The 20445-nt window shown below is 33.8% G+C and overlaps 1 protein-coding gene across 10 annotated transcripts in view; it reads left to right on the top strand.

The window, feature by feature from the left end:
* USP15 (ubiquitin specific peptidase 15) overlaps window positions 1-20445 on the top strand; it is a 118031-nt gene that overhangs the window by 26164 nt on the left and 71422 nt on the right. For 9 of the 10 annotated variants that reach the window (XR_004384700.1, XM_032874636.1, XM_032874637.1 and 6 more), the window contains exons 3-4: window positions 6999-7129; window positions 16909-17035. Coding sequence is in view for 9 of the 10 variants with exons in the window: in XM_032874636.1 (XP_032730527.1) it covers window positions 6999-7129; window positions 16909-17035 (258 nt within the window). In the remaining variant the exon portion in view is untranslated. Of the gene's footprint in view, window positions 1-6998; window positions 7130-16182; window positions 16235-16908; window positions 17036-20445 lie in introns of those variants that run through there. The other variant, XM_032874634.1, reaches the window with a different exon arrangement.

A 20445-nucleotide genomic window follows, 5' to 3' on the forward strand; every position in this document is an offset into this window, starting at 1 on the left:
GATTTATACCTATGTTTTCTTCTAAGAGTTTTATGGCTTTAGCTGTTACATTTATGACTTGGATCATTTTTAAGTTAATATTTGTATATAGTGTGATGTAAGGATCAACTGAACAGATTAGAGGATCCAAAAGTTGATACACATATATGTGTTCAATTGATTTTAGACAAAGATATAAGAGGATTTCAGTAGGGAGAGGATAGTCTTTTAAATGAATGCTGCTTGAGCATTAGGTGTCTGTTTGCCAAAACAAAAAAACCCAAAAACCAAAACAAAACAAAAAACCACCCAGACTGAATTTTGATTCATATTTGGCATCATATACAAAGTAAACTCAAAACATATCATATAAACTATAGAACTTATAGGAAAAAAATGGGTGAAAAATCTTTGTAACATTGTGTTAAGGTTTCTTAAATGTGATATAAAAAGCACAATTGATAAAAGAATGAACTTTTGCCACTAATTGTTTGATCAGTAATAAATGATACTGTTAAAAGAATTAAAAAACATTTTTTGAAGAACCTCCTCACTGTTTTCCAAAGTGGCTATACCAATGTGCATTCCCACCAACAGTGTAAAAGGGTTCCCCTTTCCCTACAACCTCTCCAACATTTGTTGTTTCTTGTCTTGTCAATTCTTGCCATTCTGCCTTATGGAGGGTGGTATCTCTGTGGTTTTAATTTGAATTTCCCTGATGGCTAATGATATTGAACATTTTTTTCATGTGTCTGTTAGCCGTTTGTACCTCTTTTTAGAGAAGTATCTATTCATGTCTTCTGCCCAATTTTTGACTTGCTTATTTGTTTTTTGGGTGTTGAGTTTGAGAAGTTCTTTACAGATCTTGGATACCAGCCTTTTTCTGTGGTGTCATTTGCAAATATCTTCCCCCATTCCATGGGCTGCCTCTTAGTTTTGTTGACTGTTTAGTTTGCTGTGCAGAAGCTTTGTATCTTGATGAAGTCCCATAGTTCATTTTCACTTTTGTTTCTCTTGCCTTTGGAGACATGTGATGAAAGAAGTTGCTGTGGCCATTGTCGAAAAGGTTACTGCCTATGTTCTCCTCTAGGATTTTGATGGATTCCTGTTTCACGTGAATTAAGGTCTCTCATCCACTTGGAGTTTATCTTTGTGTATGGTGTAAGAGAATGGTCAAGTTTCATTCTTCTATATATAGCTGTCCCAATTTTCCCAGCACCATTTATTGAAGAGACTGTCTTTTTTCCATTGGATATTTTTTTCCTGCTTTGTCGAAGATTAGTTGACCATAGCGTTGAGGATCCATATCTGGGCTCTCTATTCATTTCTATTGAGCTATCTGTCTGTTTTTGTGCCAGTACCATGCTGTCTTGGTGATCACAGCTTTGTAATACAGCTTGAAATCAGGCAATGTGATGCCCCCCTGGCTTTGTTTTTCTTTTTCAACATTTCCATGGCAATTCAGGGTCTTTTCTGGTTCCATATAAATTTTAGGATTGTTTGTTTAGGGTATTTTGAAAAATGCCATTAGTATTTTGATTGGGATGGTGTTGAAGTTATAGATTGCTCTGGACAACATAGACATTTTAACAATGTTTATTCTTCTGATCCATGAGCATGGAATTTTTTCCACCTTTTGTGTCTTCTTCAATTTCCTTCATAAGTGTTCTGTAGTTTCTAGGGTATAGATCCTTTACCTCTTTGGTTAGGTTTATTCCAAGGTATCCTAAGGGTTTTGGTGCTATTGTAATTGAAATCGATCTCTGATTTCTCTACAGTTACTTTTCTAGTGTATAGGAAGGCAGCTGATTTCTGTGCATTGATTTTGTATCCTGCCACATTACTCAGTTGGTGTATGAGTTCTAGTAATTTGGGTTTTCCAGATAAAGTATCATGTCATCTGTGAAGAGAGAGAGTTTAAAATAGAGGTACCCCATGACCCAGCAATTGCACTACTGGGTATTTACCCCAGAGATACAGATGTAGTGAAAAGAAAGGCCATATGCATCTGTGTTCATAGCAGAATGTCTACATAGCAGAATGTCTACAGTAGCCAAAATATGGAAGGAGCCGAGATGCCCTTCAACAGATAAATGGATAAAGAAGATGGGATCTGTATATACAATGGAATATTACTCAGCCATCATAAAGTATGAATACCCAACATTTGCATCAACATGAATGGAATTGGAGGGGGTTTGCTAAGTGAAATAAGTCAAACAGAGAAAGTCAATTATATGGTTTCACTTATATGTGAAACATAAGGAATAGCATGGAGGACCTTAGGAGAAGGAAAGGAAACATGAAGGGGGGGAATCAAAGGGGGAGAAGAACCATGAGAGACTGTGGACTCCAAGAAACAAACTGAAGGTTTTAGAGGAGAGGGGGTGCTGGGGAATGGGTTAGCCTGGTGATGGGTATTAAGGAGGACATGTATTGCATGGAGCACTGGGTGTTATACTTAAACAATGAATCATGGAACACTACATCAAAAACTAATGATACACTGTATGGTGACTAATATAACATAATAAAAAAATTATGATTATTACTATTTTTAAAGATTTTATTTGACACATAGAGAGATCACAAATAGGCAGAGCAGCAGGTAGAGAGAGGGGGAAGCAGGCTCCCCGCTGAACAGAGAGCCCAATGTGGGGCTCGATCCCAGGACCCCGAGACCATGACCCAAGCCGAAGGCAGTGGCCCAACCCACTGAGCCACCCAGGTGCCCCCAAAAAACTATTTTTTAAAAAAAAGAAGATGAGGCGCCTGGGTAGCTCAGTCATTAAGCATCTGCCTTCAGCTCAGGTCATGATCCTGGGGTCCTGTGATCGATGCCCGCGTTGGGCTCCCTGCTTGGTGGGAAGCCTGCTTCTCCATCTCTCACTCCCCCTGCTGTGTTCCTTCTCTCACTGTGTATCTCTCTCTCTGTCAAATAAATAAATACAATCTTTAAAAAACAAAAAAGAAAGAAAAAAAAAAAGAAAAACCACAGTGTGGGGGAAATATTTGCAGATCACCTAGTTGATAAAAGACTTGTATGCCGAATAAAGAATTCTCAAAACTATATTAAGATAACATAAAATGTAGTGGAAAATGTAGACAAAAGATTTGAACAGATGCTTCACCAAAGAAAATGGGGTTTTTAAAACTGCATAACTGCAAAGATACTCAGCATCATTAGTCATTAAAGAAATGAGGCTTAAAACCATAATGAAGTACCACTATTGTATATCAAAATGATTAAAGTTTAAAAGAATGACCAACATCAAGTGTTGACAAGGAAGTGAAACAAGTGGCACTTTCATACACTGGTTTTGGAAATGAAATAATCAGGAAATTTCTCAAAAAGATAAACATGAGTTTACTGTAGGAACCAGTTATTCCACTCCTGCATGTTTACCCAAAAGAAATGAGAATGTATATCCATACACGAATACTTCTACATAAATGTTTATAGCCATGTTATTTGTAATAGAGAAAATTGGAAGCAACCCCAAATGCCCATCAATAGCTCAATGGATAAGCAAATTATTGTATATTCATATAATGGAATCCTTCACAGCAGTTGAAAGGAATGAAGTGTTGATACATAAAAACAATGACTTTCAAGATGATTATGCAGTGTAAAGGAAGCCAAACAAAAACAGTAAATCTAATTTTTATATAAGATCCAAGAAAATGCCTGTAGTAATAGAAAACAGACAATTTTTTTGGACAAATTGGATTTTATTTAAAAAAATTTTTTAAACATTATTTAAATTCAATTAATTAACATAATGTATTATTGGTTTCAGAAGTACAGGCCTGTGATTCATCAGTCTTATATAATACTGGTGCTCATTACATCACATGCTCTCCTTAATGTCCATCACCCAGTTACCTCATCCCTCCACCTACCTTCTTTCCAGAAACCCTCTGTTTGTTTCCTATGATTGAGTCTTTTACGGTTTGTCTCCCTCTCTGGTTTCATCTTGTTTTATTTCTTCTCTCTTCCCCTATGAGCCTTTGTTTCTTAAATTCCACATATCAGTGAGATCGTATAATTGTCTTTCTCTGATTGACTTTTTTGCTTAGCATAATACCCTCTAGTTCCATCCATGTCATTGCAAATAACAAGATTTAAGTTTTTTGATGGTTGCCTGATTTTCTCTGTGTGTGTATGTGTGTATCCCATCTTCTTTATCCATTCATCCAGACATAATTTTCATATATAATTCTACAAAATGCACATTAGTCTATAGTTGCACAATACAGTGATTTTCTGGGGATAGGACAGGAGACCTGGATAGACAAGAAGGAGAGATTACAAAGGACTACTAGGAAACCTTTGAATGGGGATGGATATATCATTTTGGTTGTGGTGATGGTTTCACACTTGCATTGTTCTGTTACTTTAAATATGTGCAGTTTATTCTGTATCAATTATATATCATTAAGCGCAGAAGTAACAAATAGGAGCTCTTTTGTGTTTAGCTTAGGGGTATTCTCGTCCCTTAAAAATAAACTGATTGTTTTATTTTGCCATTAGATATAAAATTACTATTGGATTCTCATATATAATAAAGTCTTTTACCCAAACTCTTAAACTGTGGAAGACAACGTAAAAGTCTTAATTTTTAGACTCTTCTTTCTTTTCCTAAGTTTTCTTCAAGGTAGTCTGTTAATAGTAGGAAGAAAGTGGATGTTAGAGTAAACCAATTTGTATTTGAATCCAGTTTCTATGATCTTCTCTATGTGTAACCTTCGGCAGGTTAATCAATACCTGGATCTGCTTACTAAATAATTTGGAGATATTTACCTCAATGTTGTTTTGAAAAGTCACCTGAGATAGCAGTGTTTTCTAGTAACACTTTCAGAGTACCTGCAACTTTCTGCATATATGATCCTGGACAAGTTACTCAGTTTCTCTAAAAGTATTTTCCAATCTAAAATGGAGACACCTAGCTTAAGGATTGTTTTGAGAACTGAGATAACATGGTTGTTTACTGTAATATGTCTCATAGAATATGATGCATATAGGGGTTTAGAATATGTAAGTTTCTTTCACCTTCAGCAGGCTCTAAAAATATGTTCCAAATTATCAGTTTCCCCAACAAGATTTTAAAATTACAACTAAGAGGGGCGCCTGGGTGGCTCAGTGGGTTAAGCCGCTGCCTTCGGCTCAGGTCATGATCTCAGAGTCCTGGGATCGAGCCCCGCATCGGGCTCTCTGTTCAGCAGGGAGCCTGCTTCCTCCTCTCTCTCTGCCTGCCTCTCTGCCTGCTTGTGATCTCTCTCTGTCAAATAAATAAATAAAATCTTTAAAAAATAAATAAATAAATAAATAAAATAAAATTACAACTAAGATTTTAAAAAACTGAACTTAAAAATTAATCCTTAGAATGTATTGGCTATTGAAGTTTGTATTATACAATTCAGAGTTTTATCACTTCTGCTCTATATGAAAGTTTTCTCAAAGTTTAGTGTAATTCAGGGCACCTAGGTAGCCCAGATAGTTAAACATCTGCTTTCAGCTCAGGTCATAATCTCCAGGTCCTGGGATTGAGCCCTATGTTGGGCTCCCAGCTCAGGAGGGAGTATGCTTCCCCCTCTTCCTCTGCCTCTTCCCCTGCTTGTGCTTTCTCTCTCTTGCTCTCTCTCTCTCTCAAATGAGTAAATAAAATCTTAAAAAAAAAAAAAAAGTTTAGTGTAATTCTCTGACCTGTTGATTGATCCTAGATGGAATAAATAACTTTCTCTCAATCCTTTCAGAATTTTCCATGCTTCTTGATTTGTATTGTTATGTCTAATTAAGAATAGTGGGCTCTCGGGGCACCTGGGTGGCTCAGTGGGTTAAAGCCTTTGCCTTCGGCTCGGGTTGTGATCTCAGGGTCCTGGGATCGAGCCCCATATCGGGCTCTCTGCTCAGCGGGGAGCCTGCTTCCCCCTCTCTCTCTCGGCCTGCCTCTCTTCCTACTTGTGATCTCTGTCTGTAAATAAATGAATAAAATCTTTAATTTTTTTTTTTAAGATTTCATTTATTTGTTTGACAGAGATTATATGTAGGCAGAGAGGCAGGCCAAGAGAGAGGAGGAAGCAGGCTCCCCGCTGAGCAACGAGCCCAATGTGGGGCTCGATCCCAGGACTCTGAGGCCATGACCCGAGCCAAAGGCAGAGGCTTTAACCCACTGAGCCACCCAGGCGCCCCATGAATAAAATCTTAAAAAAAAAAAAAAATAGTGGGCTCTCATTTTTGAGATGCTACTGAGAATAATTTTGCTTCTCATGTTAAATAATTTAAGACTGGCTCAAATTGAGAAAATCTTCTTTATGTTGTATATAACTCAGTTAACTGTATCTGTTTCTGTACTTTGGAAATTCAGGTAAAGATAATAACGGAATCTCAGATTAGGACTGTCATTTAGGTATAACTCATGGTATTGCTTCTAGATCTCTGGCCTGCCCTGCACTAAATTTTTAGTTTAACCAGAATTTTGAAAATGTTCATAGAATTAGAACCACATCTGAACAACTTCCTCCACTTTAGATTTTGGGAGAAATCTAGATCATGGGCCTTCTGGAATAATTTGTTTCACAGGATGCCCTTTTGTGATTTCCATCATGGTTCCCAGCCCATGTGCTTTAGAGTCATTGTAAAAAGTTATCAGTTTGCGCCTGAATTTCTTTCATTAGCTAGTACTAGAATGACCACTGTTACCATGTGAGGGATCTCCTACTTTAAATATTCGGGAAACACTCTTCTTTCAGATCCCTTGTTATTTTAAGAGCTTAATAAAAAATTATGTCTTTAAATACTGTTCATTGACTACTGGTACACATTGAATCTTTTTAAAGCAACAGTTTATTTTGGAATATGTAGATTTATATGTGAACTTCTTCAGAGCTTTCTTTAGGCCTCATTTAAATACTTAAATTAGTCTCTGTGAGTTTAAGTAATTTATGATATTCACACTAAAGTATTTCATGAACTATTGTTTCTTTTTATTTATTGGGTTTACTTTTTTCTTTTACAGATGGTGATGCCCAGTCACTTAAGGAACATCTTATTGATGAATTAGATTACATACTGTTGCCAACTGAGGGCTGGAATAAACTTGTCAGCTGGTACACTTTGATGGAAGGTCAGGAACCAATAGCACGAAAGGTACATATTTAGAATTAGTGAATAAAAATATTTGTATTGAAGTCACATTTTATTGTTATAATTTAATGACACGAATCCTCATCAAATATCTAAGAGAAAAAGACCATCAAAATGTTACTTTTATATTGTATAATAACAATAGCTAATACCTATAGAGGATTTACTATTTGCTAGCCACTGTTAGAAGCAGATTATACATTATTATTAATTTAGTCCTCACAGGAATCTCTATAGGGTAGGTATTATTATCTTCATGTAGATGAGGAAATGAGGACAGAGGTAGAGAAAGTCACATCAATTTAGAAATTCAGGCAACCTCTTTTCTTAACCACTGTACTGCAAGTTTTACAATAATAGTCTAGAAACATTAAAAATGATCCATTATCTTTACTTTTTGGAACTAAAAAGTCATTTATGAAAGTGAGGATGTTGTCATCATAGCAGAACACTAAGTGTTTAAAATAGATCTGTCAGTCTTACATAAGTATTTGTTAATGGTATCAGGCAGGGAAAGGGAAAGAAGGAAGGGTTTGGGGACCAGGATCTCTGAGCATATAATTATTTATCTGTGTTGGTTTTTCCACACAGAAACAATTAAAAAGTCAAATTATGTAACACAGGGTACAAACCTCTAGTAGACCAAACCATACATAGATTTATTTGGAACTGTTGCTACAGACTAGTTATATTAATGATTTGTATGTATGTATTGATGGTTTAGGGATAGAATTCAGTTCTGTTTTCTAAATAGAATGTGAGTGTACCTTTGATTTAGTTCAGTTTTTATTTTATTTTATTTTTTTATTTGAGAGAGAGGACACGAGCAGGGGGGAAGGGCAGAGGGAGAGGGAGAAGAAGACTCTCTGCTGAGTAGGGAGCCTAATGTGGGACTCGATCCCAGAACCCTGGGATCATGACCTGAGCTGAAGGCAGATGCTTAACTAACTGAGCCACTCAGTCACCCTAGTTCATTTTAGTTTTGACCCTTAACTTCACTCAGCCTTCTCTTACAGCCACTTCAAAATTAGGATTTCTGTCTTTTAGAAATGCTAGCCTTATACATATAAAATAACCTATTGCTCAATTAAAGGATTGAGTATTTAGCTCTAAAACTGTTTAGAAGAAGAACTTTATTCCTGGGATAAAAGAAAATCTATGCCTGGAATATCTTCAAATATGCTAACCTGTATTACTTTAACCTTAATGATGTACTTTTTTTTTTCTTAATAAAGGTAGCATATTATACAGTACTAGTATTTGGTATGGTAAACAGACCAACCAACAACTTCATTGGCATTACTTTTTGAAAGAGGCCATGTTGGAATTTCTTAAAATCTGTGTCCAACAGCAAATTGAAATAAGTAGATAAATAAATATAAATCATGAAAACTTCACACAGAGAGAAAAAAAGTTTCTCTGTTAAGAGGTCATCCATATATTTGTAATAAGATAGTTTAGAATTATTCAACCTGTAAGATAATACTTAAGCTTTAGTGTGCGTAAAATTATCTGGAGTTGTTTTTAAGAAGTCTTCCTCCAAAATTAAATTAGTAAGTCTGGGAATTTCCACCTCTACTTTGCCCCCATGTGACTCTTATGACAATGAAATTTACTTAAAGAATTACTATTTTTTTAGGGTCTGAAGCCCAGCTGGGAATTTTAACTAATCTCTGAATTGAGGAATTTAGGATTAGTAGATGTGATGTAGAAACAAAGTAGTTAACCATCTCTCTGTGCCTTGAATCATCTCTAAAACGTTTCACTTATAATGTCAGACACTCAGTTAAAACAACAACAAAAAAGGCAAAAATAAACATACATGAACAAGAAATACAGTGGAACCAAAATCTAAGAGAAACAATAGACAGTGGAAACTGACCATAAGGAATCCAGATAGTGGAGTTAGACAGAAACTTCAAAATACTGTGCTTTATTATGTTTAAAAAAAATAAGATAGTTGAAGGACAAAACTGTTAAGAACAAATATTATTCCAAAACTATTAAGATCCAAATATAATTCTGTAATTCTAAAAGTAATTTGAAAAAATTAAGTAAATACTCAGTGTTTAATTAAAACACTAAATAGAACCAAAGAGAAAATTTGTAAACTAAATAACATCAGTAGAAAGTATACAGATTAAAACTTAAAGAGACTGAAGGATGGAATGTACAGAAATAAGCAAATACACTTGGAGCACAATGCATAATTTTAACATACACATAAGTGGGCTCTTAGAAGGAGAGGGAAGTCAAAATAGAGTAGAAGTAACACTGGAGTTAATAGCTGAGAATTTTCTAAAACTGATGAAAGGTGACATGCTATATAGAATTAAGAAATGCTGTGAAACCCATGCTAACAACAACAAAAAAATACAAACAAAACCAAGCAAAGGCAAAAAAATATATATATTCCTAATAGTAGCCCAAAAAAAAAGTCTGTTACCTTCAAAGTAATAATAAACAAACGAATTCTCAGGAGAAATGAAAGCTGAAAAACAACCAACCATCTTCAACATGATGAAAGAAAAATAACTGTGCACTCAGAATGCTGTATTCTTCAGGTGGTGAAAAAGTTATTTTCAGATAAACAAATTGACAGAGTTTGTAACTAGCAGAACTGTGCTAAAGGAAAAACAAAACAATCTTTAGAATGGAAGGAAATTATTCCGTATGGCAGCTTGGAGACACAAGAGAAAATGTAGATTGACAACAGTAAATATTACAAATAAATGTTAAGTCAGGCTATTTAAAATGATAGGTATTTCTTAATTGGGATGAGTATATGCATAAATTTAAAATATGTGATATTTGCATATAAGTTAAGATAGTAGCCTCCTAGGTAACTTCCAATGAGCTCCTCCTTATATCCTCATCCTTGGGTAGTCCCCTGTGGCCAGCAACATACAGCAGAAGTTATAGCATGTGTATCACTTTCAAGATTAGCTTTTAGGGTTGAGGGAGTCAAAAGGTATAAACTTCCTGTTATAAAATCGGTAAATCATGGGGATGTAAATATATAGCATGGCGACTATAGTTAATAATAGTGTATTGCATTTTTGAAAGTTATTGAGAGTAAGAGTAGATCTTAAAAGTTCTCATCACAAGAAAAAAATTTGTCATAGGATGATGGACGTTAACTTATTGTGATCATTTTTCACAACATAGATAAATATTGAATCATTATGTTTTACACCTGAAACTAATATATTATATGTCAGTTGTACCTCATTAAAATAGAAAAAATCAGACTATAAAAGACACCTTGACTCGCACTTGGGTGCACACACACATTTGGTATGGTAAACAGACCAACCAACAACTTCATTGGCATTACTTTTTGAAAGAGGCCATGTTGGAATTTCTTAAAATCTGTGTCCAACAGCAAATTGAAATAAGTAGATAAATAAATATAAATCATGAAAACTTCACACAGAGAGAAAAAAAGTTTCTCTTGCTCTCTCTCAATTCTCAATCTGGGGAATTCAGCTGCATATTCAGGCAGCCTGTGGCAGGGCTCATATGGTAAGGAACTAAGACTTCTGACTAGTAGTGAGAAATGGAAGCCTGCTAACAACCATGTGAGTGACCTTGGAAGTGAATCCTCTAGTTTCATGCAGCTTTCAGATCATTGAAGCCCCAGCCCACAGCTTGACATCAGTCTTTCAAAAGACCCCAAGCCAGAATAACCCAGCTAAGCTGCTCCAGATTCTTGACCCTCAGAAACTGTGTGAAATAATGTTTACTCTGTTAAGTTCCTGGGTTTGGGGGGTGATTTATTAGGCAGCAGTAGAAAACTGATAACTAATTTTGGCACCTGGAAGTAGTGTGCTGCCTTAACAAAATTTGAACTGTGGTGGTAGAACCAGGCAGGGAGCAGAAGTTGTAAGAACCTGTAAGAGTATTAATGAAAGCCTGAGGTGCCTTGAATAAATTGCTAGTAGAATTTTGGACTTTGAGGAGGACTTACAGGACAGTGAAGAAAATCTTACCGGAACCCAGAGGAAAGTGGTCTTTGTTATAAGGTAGCAGAAAGTTTAGCAACATGTCAACTGCAGTAAATTGAAAGATGAAAAACTGTAGCTGATGAACTGAATCATCTGCCAGAACTGCCTGGTTTTCTTGTGCGCACATAATCAGAAGAGAGAAGGGAGAGAGAAGCTAAAGAAAGGGCTGCAAAAAAGGAGCCAAGACCTACTAGTGTTTTGAGGATTTCTGGCCTCTCCAGATGACGGACAATGCTGAAACTATGATGTGTTCCCAAGCAAAGATGAAACTCAAGGCAGTCTCAACTTTAACCAAAAGTTAAAGCCACGGGGATATGACTGTAAAATTCTTTAAGACCTCAGAAAAATCAAAGATAGTGCCTCACAATAGTGTTCAGACAAAAGGCCCTTTAAAGGATTTCAGGTATACTTTACACTTCCTTTCAATATGTGGCTTCTAAGAACAGTAGGGCTTCTAAGAAGCTTAAGAGCATTGCCCTTCAGTCTTCTCAGCATAAACCCAAGATAGGACATATCTAGAGGACATTTGAGGATCTGCCTTTTTGTGTAATGGAATGAGACTCCAGTGAGATGCACTGGAGACTTAACGATGTTTTTAAGAACCACTACCGTCTTGGACTACAGAGACAGTGTAAAATCAAAGTGTCTCCTAGACTTCTACAGAAATCAGGATCAGACTAAGAATTTACAAACTGCAAACATGTGCTAACTTTCATGAAAATCGTATGACCCAGAACCAGAATCAAGTGTTGTTGAAGACTTGTTTTTAGGTAATGGCAGAATAAGCCCTAATCAAGGAACTTTAAGTATTTGCCCAGGTGGATTTCAGAATGTCTGTGGACCATTGCCTCCTTTGTTCCTCTTACCCCCATACCCCTTTGAACAGGAATATCTTAAAAAAATTATTTTCTGCATGTCCCACCATTTTATTTTTGGCTATATTTGGGGCTTATCTTATCTTGTAGTTCACAGAATTATAGATAAAGAGGAACTGTACTCAAATGCTTAAGAAACTATACCCAAGGATCCTTATCTGTACCTGGATCAGATATAAATGACAAGTTTCTGAACTTGGAGTTGATATTATAATGGGATGATATTAGTGGGGGCTTTGCAGGGAGTGAATGTATTTTACATGTTGCAGGGAGGGACTGTGACTTGTTGGGAGCCAGAGAGTGAACTGTAGTAGCCATCCTCAAAATACTCCACAGTGATCACCACCTCCTGGTATTCAAACTCTTGTGTAATCTCCTACATTGTACCAGAGTTAGTCTCTGTGACCAGGAAATATGGTGGAGTAATAGTATGTTTCTTCTGGGATTAGTCTCTAAAAGATGTTGGTGGGAAGTGCTCTTTTGCACTCTCTTGCATGCATGCTCTCTCTTTCTCTCTCAGATCAGTTGCTTTGAGTGAAGCCATATTGCCATGCAGGCAGCCTATAGAGGCACTCACATGATGAGGAGCTGAATTCTCTGCCAGCAACTGGAGAGGATCTGAGGACTGCCACATGATTGAGCTTGGAAGCAGTTTTGAACAACATGATTAAGCAGCATGACCTAACTGACATGCATTGCACTTAGTAAATGCAGAATACAAATTCTTCTTAAGTGGAATTTTTACCAAAATTGACCATTTGCTGGGCTCTCAAGCAAATTCCACTATATTTCTAATGATAGAAATTATTCAGTGTATTTTCTGTCCCCAGTGGAATTGAGAAGTCATTAACAAAAAGGTAACAAGATTGTCTCCTAGCTCTCTAGAAGTGGAATAATATACTTCCAAAGTAATCCTTAGGTCAAAGAAGAAATACAAAGTAAAATTAAACATTTTTAACTGAGTGGTAATAACAGTACTATGTGAAAGAATGACTAAAGCCACTCTTATAAGGAGTGTGATAGCTTAAATGCATTTATTAGAAAAGAAAGTCAAAATCTATTGTCTCAAGAAGTTGAGAGAAGAAAAGGAAATTAAGCTAATCGAGAAATAAAAATAGACATTAATAAAGTAGAAAAAAATCTATATTAAATGAACAAAGTTGATTAAAAAAACAGTGAAGTTAGATAAGTAAAATAAACTTGAGTCCTGGCAAGAGTGATCAAAAATAAAATAATGCCCAGGGCTGGGGGACGGGAGTCATCAAATTTTTTCTGTAAAGGGCCATATAGTGAATATTTATGAGCCAGGATAGTCTCTGTAGAAACTGTTTATCTCTGCTGTTTTGGGTGCAGCCATAAATGATATATAAATGAATGGGCTTGACTCTGTTCTAGTAAAATGTTATTTACAAAAATAATACAAGTCAAATGTAGCCTGTGGGTCGTAGTTGGCCCATCCCTTATCTTGGCCCTGGTTAGTTAATGCCTACCTACATCACAAATAATATTATTTGTATCTTATTTAGAATATATCTCACCATCTATGAAGTAGTCTTACTAAAAATTGCAAGAATAAAAAGATAGATGGTGAACTTTTCAATTAAATTATATTTTGGAGATTTATCAGTCAGTTGTGCTGCATGGGCTTTATTTGGATCCTGATTCAATAAAAATGAAATGGGGACAATTTGAATATTGACTGGATATTTGATATTAAGGGATTAGTTTTAATTTTGTTAGGTGTGATGTGGTATTGTGGTTTCTGAGTCCTTGTTTTTGAAGAAATATATCCTGAAATATTTGTGGATGAAATACTACATGTAGAATTTATTTATACTTCTCTACTTGTCTATTTTTTACCACTAGTAAGCGTAGTACTCAGTAAGCACTACAAAAACGAATGTTGCTAACTCCTCAAAAATAGTAAATGTGTCCCATTAGGCCATGTCATCAAACCATTCTAGAGTACCAGATTTCTTTAGAAATAACTTTGTTTCCAAAGGGGGAGAAGTAAGCACTTGGAATTAAGGAAAGTTTCTATGAAACTTTCATATGCCCATTTATTTTATTTTATTTTTAAAGATTTTATTTACTTATTTGACAGAGACACAGCTAGAGAGGGAACACAAGCAGGGGGAGAGGGAGAAGCAGGCTTCCTGCCGAGCAGGGAGCCCGAAGCAGGGCTCAATCCCAGGGCGCTGGGATCACTACCTGAGCCGAAGGCAGATGCTTAATGAGTGAGCCACCCAGATGCCCCTCATATGACAATTTAAAGAGTACATGAAATTTATCAATATATTTCATGACTTTCTACAAAATGCTCTCTTAATATTCGCAGCAAAATGAACAAATTGTATTTATTTTAGTTCAGTGTAAACTTGTATTTCCCTCACTAATTTAGTAAAGAGATTTTACCTTCATTGTGGCTGTTAGTTTATGGGACTATTTTTATTTAGCCATAAGCTTTACATTTTGGACAGGAAGCCAAATTTCATCTTATGCTTGCTCTTTGTTTATAATAATATAACACAATTCACTTAGAAAAAAATAGTTTGGCAGTCACCTCTAATTCTGAAACATAACTATTATTTCTGAATATTCATGTTCCAGTCTTATTTCAAATGTGTATTTTAATGGTCATAATAATTAGGTAAGTATAACTTTGTACCTTGTTATAATTTTATAATCTCGTTTCTTCCTGTTACACAGTTTTCGTAGCCATTATTTTAAATTATTTTTAGTGCATTTTTAATAAGGTAGTAGACTTTATATAAACAAATATAAAGAAGATATTATATAATTAAATAATCTACATACAAACATAATAACACTAATACATAAATATGCTAGTTATTTTTCTCTACTATGGAGCTACTGTGTTCAAGCTTTAATTATTCATATACTATGGTTCTTTCAAATAAAAGTAGGGAGGACAAACTCATATTTTCTTTAAAAAAACAGTTTTTTAGGGTTGCCTGGGTGGCTCAGTGGGTTAAGGCCTCTGCCTTCGGCTCAGGTCATGATCCCAGGGTTCTGGGATCGAGCCCCGCATCGGGCTCTCTGCTCAGCAGGGAGCCTGCTTCCCCCTTTCTCTCTGCTTCCCTGTCTGCCTACTTGTGATCTCTGTCTGTCAAATAAATAAATAAAATCTTTAAAAAAAAAAAAACAGCTTTTTTAATACACTGCTTTTGGAAGTAGTAAAAATGTCTTATGAACATAGTAGTATTTTGAGTGCTGATAATGAGGGTTTTAACAATATAAGATATTGTTGGAGAGAAGAAGAAAAATGGTGAGAAAAATCCTGAAACCCAATAAAGTGGATTTTGAAATAATCTTGGTGTTTTGTTTTCATTGTTTATAATGACTAACAGCTAAATCACTAGATTTAGTGATTTAGTTTCCAGGAAAATTTCTGTTGGTGTTATGAAAATTAATCCTCATTTTTTAAAAGCTATGCTTATGTAGAAAAATATTTCTCAATGTAAATAATAATGAGGGATTTTCTTTTTTGTTATTTTATCCTGTTTTATTATGCCATTACCTGCTCTGTTGATCATTCTATTTTTCCTCCTAAAAATGAGGCCTGTGGGCACCTCAGTTTTAGCAACTTACCAATGATTAGTATTAATATATTTTAGGATTCTTACTCAGATATTGAGTCCCAGAGCAAAAATTTCTGATTGATAGAATATTTGATTTCTGCTTTTTCTACTTAAATATAGCTACACATAATCCTGTAAAATTAAATGATAAGGTAGCTTTTACTACGTCCTTAACCTCAAAAATAAATAAGCATAAGAGATTTAAAACAAATTTCATTAGTTAAGAGATAATTTATATATTAGTCTGTAAAAGTAATTAAAATCTAGAGAGGTACAGGCTGTTGCCTGTTTTAGAAATGTGAATATAACAAGTGTAATTAAGAGATTATAAATAACCAAGTATTATAAAAATTAGTGTTGGATTGGAAATTAAATATTGGCTAAACCGCATTTGAAGTTTTTGAGCTAAAACAATTTCCCTGCAAGTGAAAGACAAATTTGTAAGGCCTTTGCTGAACTGATGCTAAGCTTGTGAGTTACAGCAGTTACTTGGAGCCTCCCTTTAGCCATATTTGTCTAATGTATCACGTATCAAGCTGATTACTATTTTCAGAAACAGTATTCATGACTGAAATTCTACAGTTAACCTTTAGAAGATCAAAAGGAAATATACTTACTTAAAAGGTGACCCTAATATATACATATTTTCTCTTTTCCTGCTTTGTTGCTTGCATGTTTAGCAGCTTTTTTTCTTTTTCCTTTCGTTGCATAGAATTACTAAGCGTATTTAAAGGTCAAAGAAAGTCATCTTACGTTGGAAAACTAACATATCACTTACAGGCCATTGCTGAATATTTTGGCCGCAGTAATTTGGAGTTCTTTTAAAAGATTATTTTAACATACAGAGTGATTTAACATACAGAGTTAGCTGTTGCTAACTGAAATTTTATAAAATTTATCATTTTTAAGGGTTTTCTGCTTGAGATCAAGTAATAAAAGCTAGGAGTCGGTCTGGATCATTAATCAGAGCTGTATTTACATTGGGAATAAACTTTCTCATTATAAATACTGAATGTATTCATTATTTATAGTATACCAAAATATCTTCATAGATGGGTAGAATGCCTTTCCAAACTATCTGTTAATGTTTAATATGATTATTCATGTTCTCTTAAATATTCCAAATATATTTCTGGCTTTTTCAACTATCTAGTATCTCTTACTTCATATTGACAGTTTTTAATAGTTATTTTTTTGGAGATCTGCAGTTTCTAAAACCTCTTTAGAGAAATCTATTGCTATTAGAGACAGTGAAAAATATTGAGCTACAGCTAACACTGATTTGTTTTCGTTTTTAGGTGGTTGAACAGGGTATGTTTGTAAAGCACTGCAAAGTGGAAGTATATCTCACAGAATTGAAGCTCTGTGAAAATGGAAACATGAACAATGTTGTAACTCGAAGATTTAGCAAAGCTGACACAATAGGTAATGCAAGATCTGTCTCTCTGTTGAACCACTGCTATCAGAAATTTAGTTGTTATTCTACTAGGATGATAACTAATTTTTAACGGTTTATACTTAAAACGTTACAGATTTCCAACCTTGATGCAATATCTCTTAGCCTAGATTTGAGTTATTTATCATGTCTAGATCTACTATACATTATTAGGTGAGTTTATTATTTGTGCCCCAAAAAATCAAATAATTATTGTTTTAATTGAGCATTTGAAAAAATACATACGTTTGTAACCTGGGTATAAAGTAGAATTGTAAGTAAAAATAAAAACTTGATTAAATAAACATTTTTCAGGTAATATAATATAGATATCAATAATAATAATAATAATAATAATGTTTCCCCTTCTTAGCATGGAAAATGACAAACTTTTTATTTTCTTTTTTCCTATTTATTCTCTGGACTTGAAATGCAAATTAAGTAGCTTCTTAGATAAGGCAGTAGGCTTAGCATTTTTATGACAAATTGATTTTTTTCTTTTTTTAACAATGAGTAGGTACAAATACAACTATACCTAACTCCCACTGTATATTTATATCTACATATACCTATATATTTATGTATCTGCACATATAAGTTCATATTAAAATGTGGAGTTTTTGTTGTATTTGTTGTATTTAAAAGCCACATTTTAATTTAAGATCAAGAATATGTTGAATGAGATGTTTTTTAAATAAATGATCATGGATTTAATAACAATTACAGCATTTTTTGATAAATCATAACTCAAATTATGAAAGTTACTTATTTTCAAATAAAGGTATTATAAAATAAGACTAGGGTAATAACACTGATGTTGTTGGAAAATGTAAACAGACAGTAGAGACATAGTTAATGCAGAACTTCTCAGCAAGAAAAAGGTTAGCAAATTTATGTATAGCTTTCTTTGTTTAAACTAATTGTTTAAGTATATTTTGGTTAAAAGTAAATAAGAATATTTACTTTTGACTTTCACAAATATATTTGACTTTTACTACTTAACCCATTTCACAGCAGAAGATATTTATAAACCTGTATTTTTCATGAAATAACATTATCATTCTTTAGTACCCAGTACTTGGTTGATCCTCATGTTTTTGCGAAATGGAATATTATGTATGAATTTCTGTTTTCCCCCTCTTTATATACCTAGAACATTTATAAGTTTGCAGTGCACTTTAGTATATTCATCTTTCTAAAATGAAAGCTTAAAATACTAAGAATTCCATATATAAATGTCATTTTATTATACTAATATATATAATTACTTAATTTTTGAATTTCTAGGTTTGTGGAACATATTCAGGAAAATAAAACATTGCTTCATACTAAAAACTGAAAGTTTTCAATATGTATAAAACTTCACTAATCATGATATTAAAGTATGCACAATAAGAATCATCTATCCAACAAGGGTAATCTGTTAAAGTTAAATAAAAAAACTAATGTCTGAAATGTTCAACTATTTAGAATATAAATGAGAAGCTACTTCTTAAAGCACTTCATACAGTAATGTTTTCTAGTTATTTTAAAAGTTATTTCCCTTTCTCCTTAGCTAATTTCTATAGAAAAATTATGTATAAATATGAGACAATCAAAAATCTTATTTTAGAATATTAGTTCACTGAATAATATTTTTAACTCATTATATGAAGATCAGCTGGTTTAATTTCTGAATTCAGTACAAGCCCTATGGTGTTCTCATATTAAGTACTAAGTAAGAATTTGTCAAGGAGATAGTTAATTTTTTTTTTTTTAGGAGATAGTTAATTTATAAAGAATCTCTGCTTCAAAAAGTTTATAATTCGCATAGATTTTAGTCAGCATAGTTAAATTTACTAATATTTTAAAAAGCTACATACATTGAATATATGCCTTAAAATTGTGAATTAACTTAATTTTTATACAGCTGAAATTTCTTACTAAATTAGAGCAATGTTTGTCAAGACTTTGGATGGCCATTACATATTTTGGGAGTAAAAAAAAATGGAATGAAAAGTATCAAAATAGAAAATAGTAACACATATGTGTATTTTGGGTCACAATTTCTTACTGTAGGTCTTAGTTTTTAAAAGTCTGACTATATTAGAGCAAGTTTGCTTTCTAAGCAAAAGGTTTTGCAAAAATTAAAATTAAACTGGGAATTTTAGAGACTTCATGATTACAATTATCATAGTATTTAACCATTGTGGAATACTTCCTATGTTTTTGGCACTTCTTAGGAAGTTTAAACCTCAACAATACTGTATCCTCATTGGTTAGGGGATGAAGTTGAGGCTTAGGAAGTTTAAATATTTATTTAGGTTCACCCTGGTTCTACGTGAGAGTCCATATTTAAACTCCACACAGTCTCATCTCTTGGCTGCTGCCTTATACAATCTGTGCAAAAGTTAATTGGGCTAATTTTGTTTTTCTGAAGGAAGTGAGTGTTGAAATAATAAAAAATTAGGATAATAAGTATGGGATGTATATTTTTCCCTCATGATCTCATCGTGATTAAAAATGACCCAAATACATAAGGTACATAAAACATAGATATGTTATAAAAATAGAATTAAGAAATAGAAGCACCTGTTTTCTGTTTTTGCCAAATTAATAAAATGTCTCATTTTCAGCTAATACTACCTACACTGACTTATGATATAGTTGCCATAGGCAGGATCTAAATAATTTACCTCATTCAGAGCCAAAATATCTTGGCTTTGAGTATTTTTCTCCTTAAATTTACATATTTGGTTTTTTTTTCCCTTAAGGTAGGATGTGCAAGAAGTGAATTAAATTGACATATTTGAGTGTAGAACACGTTCCAATAAGAAATATAAAATTTGGGTTTTTAAAAATTTTTTCTTTAAGGATATACTGAAAAAATAATTTTTGTTATAAAATTACTAGAAAATGCTTTGTGTTTATATAAAATTTATTAAAAAATTGTTTAACCTTGTTATTAAATATTCTTAATAGAAATTTTGTTATAATTTTATTTTATTATATGAATTAATATTTTCCTACCTCTGTAAGCTTTTCATTAACTGCCTAATACAGTCAGACTCATATATGGAAAAATCTACACACACTCTTAATACTTTGACATTCTCAACTCAAGTGATCTTAATCTGTATTCAACTTCAGGTATCAGTTTCCCAGCTATACCCTAGCCTGTCATTATCTATAACTGCATCTGGCAGATCTCCGTTTGATCATCCTGCTTTCTGCCTGCCATTTACTCTGCTTCCATTCTCACTTGACCCTGCTACATCAGACATTCAAACCTACCACTCCCTTGGCACTGCGTCTGTGATGGTCTCTAATTAGTTCCATGTTGATAAATCTAATGGTAATTTTAGCCTTCCATTTTCTTAACCTGCCAGCAAAAATTATACTTATTCACTTTTCCATCTAG

This window comes from Lontra canadensis, unplaced genomic scaffold (assembly GCF_010015895.1).
Source record: "Lontra canadensis isolate GAN:19392208 unplaced genomic scaffold, GSC_riverotter_1.0 scaffold53, whole genome shotgun sequence".
NCBI lineage: Eukaryota > Metazoa > Chordata > Mammalia > Carnivora > Mustelidae > Lontra > Lontra canadensis.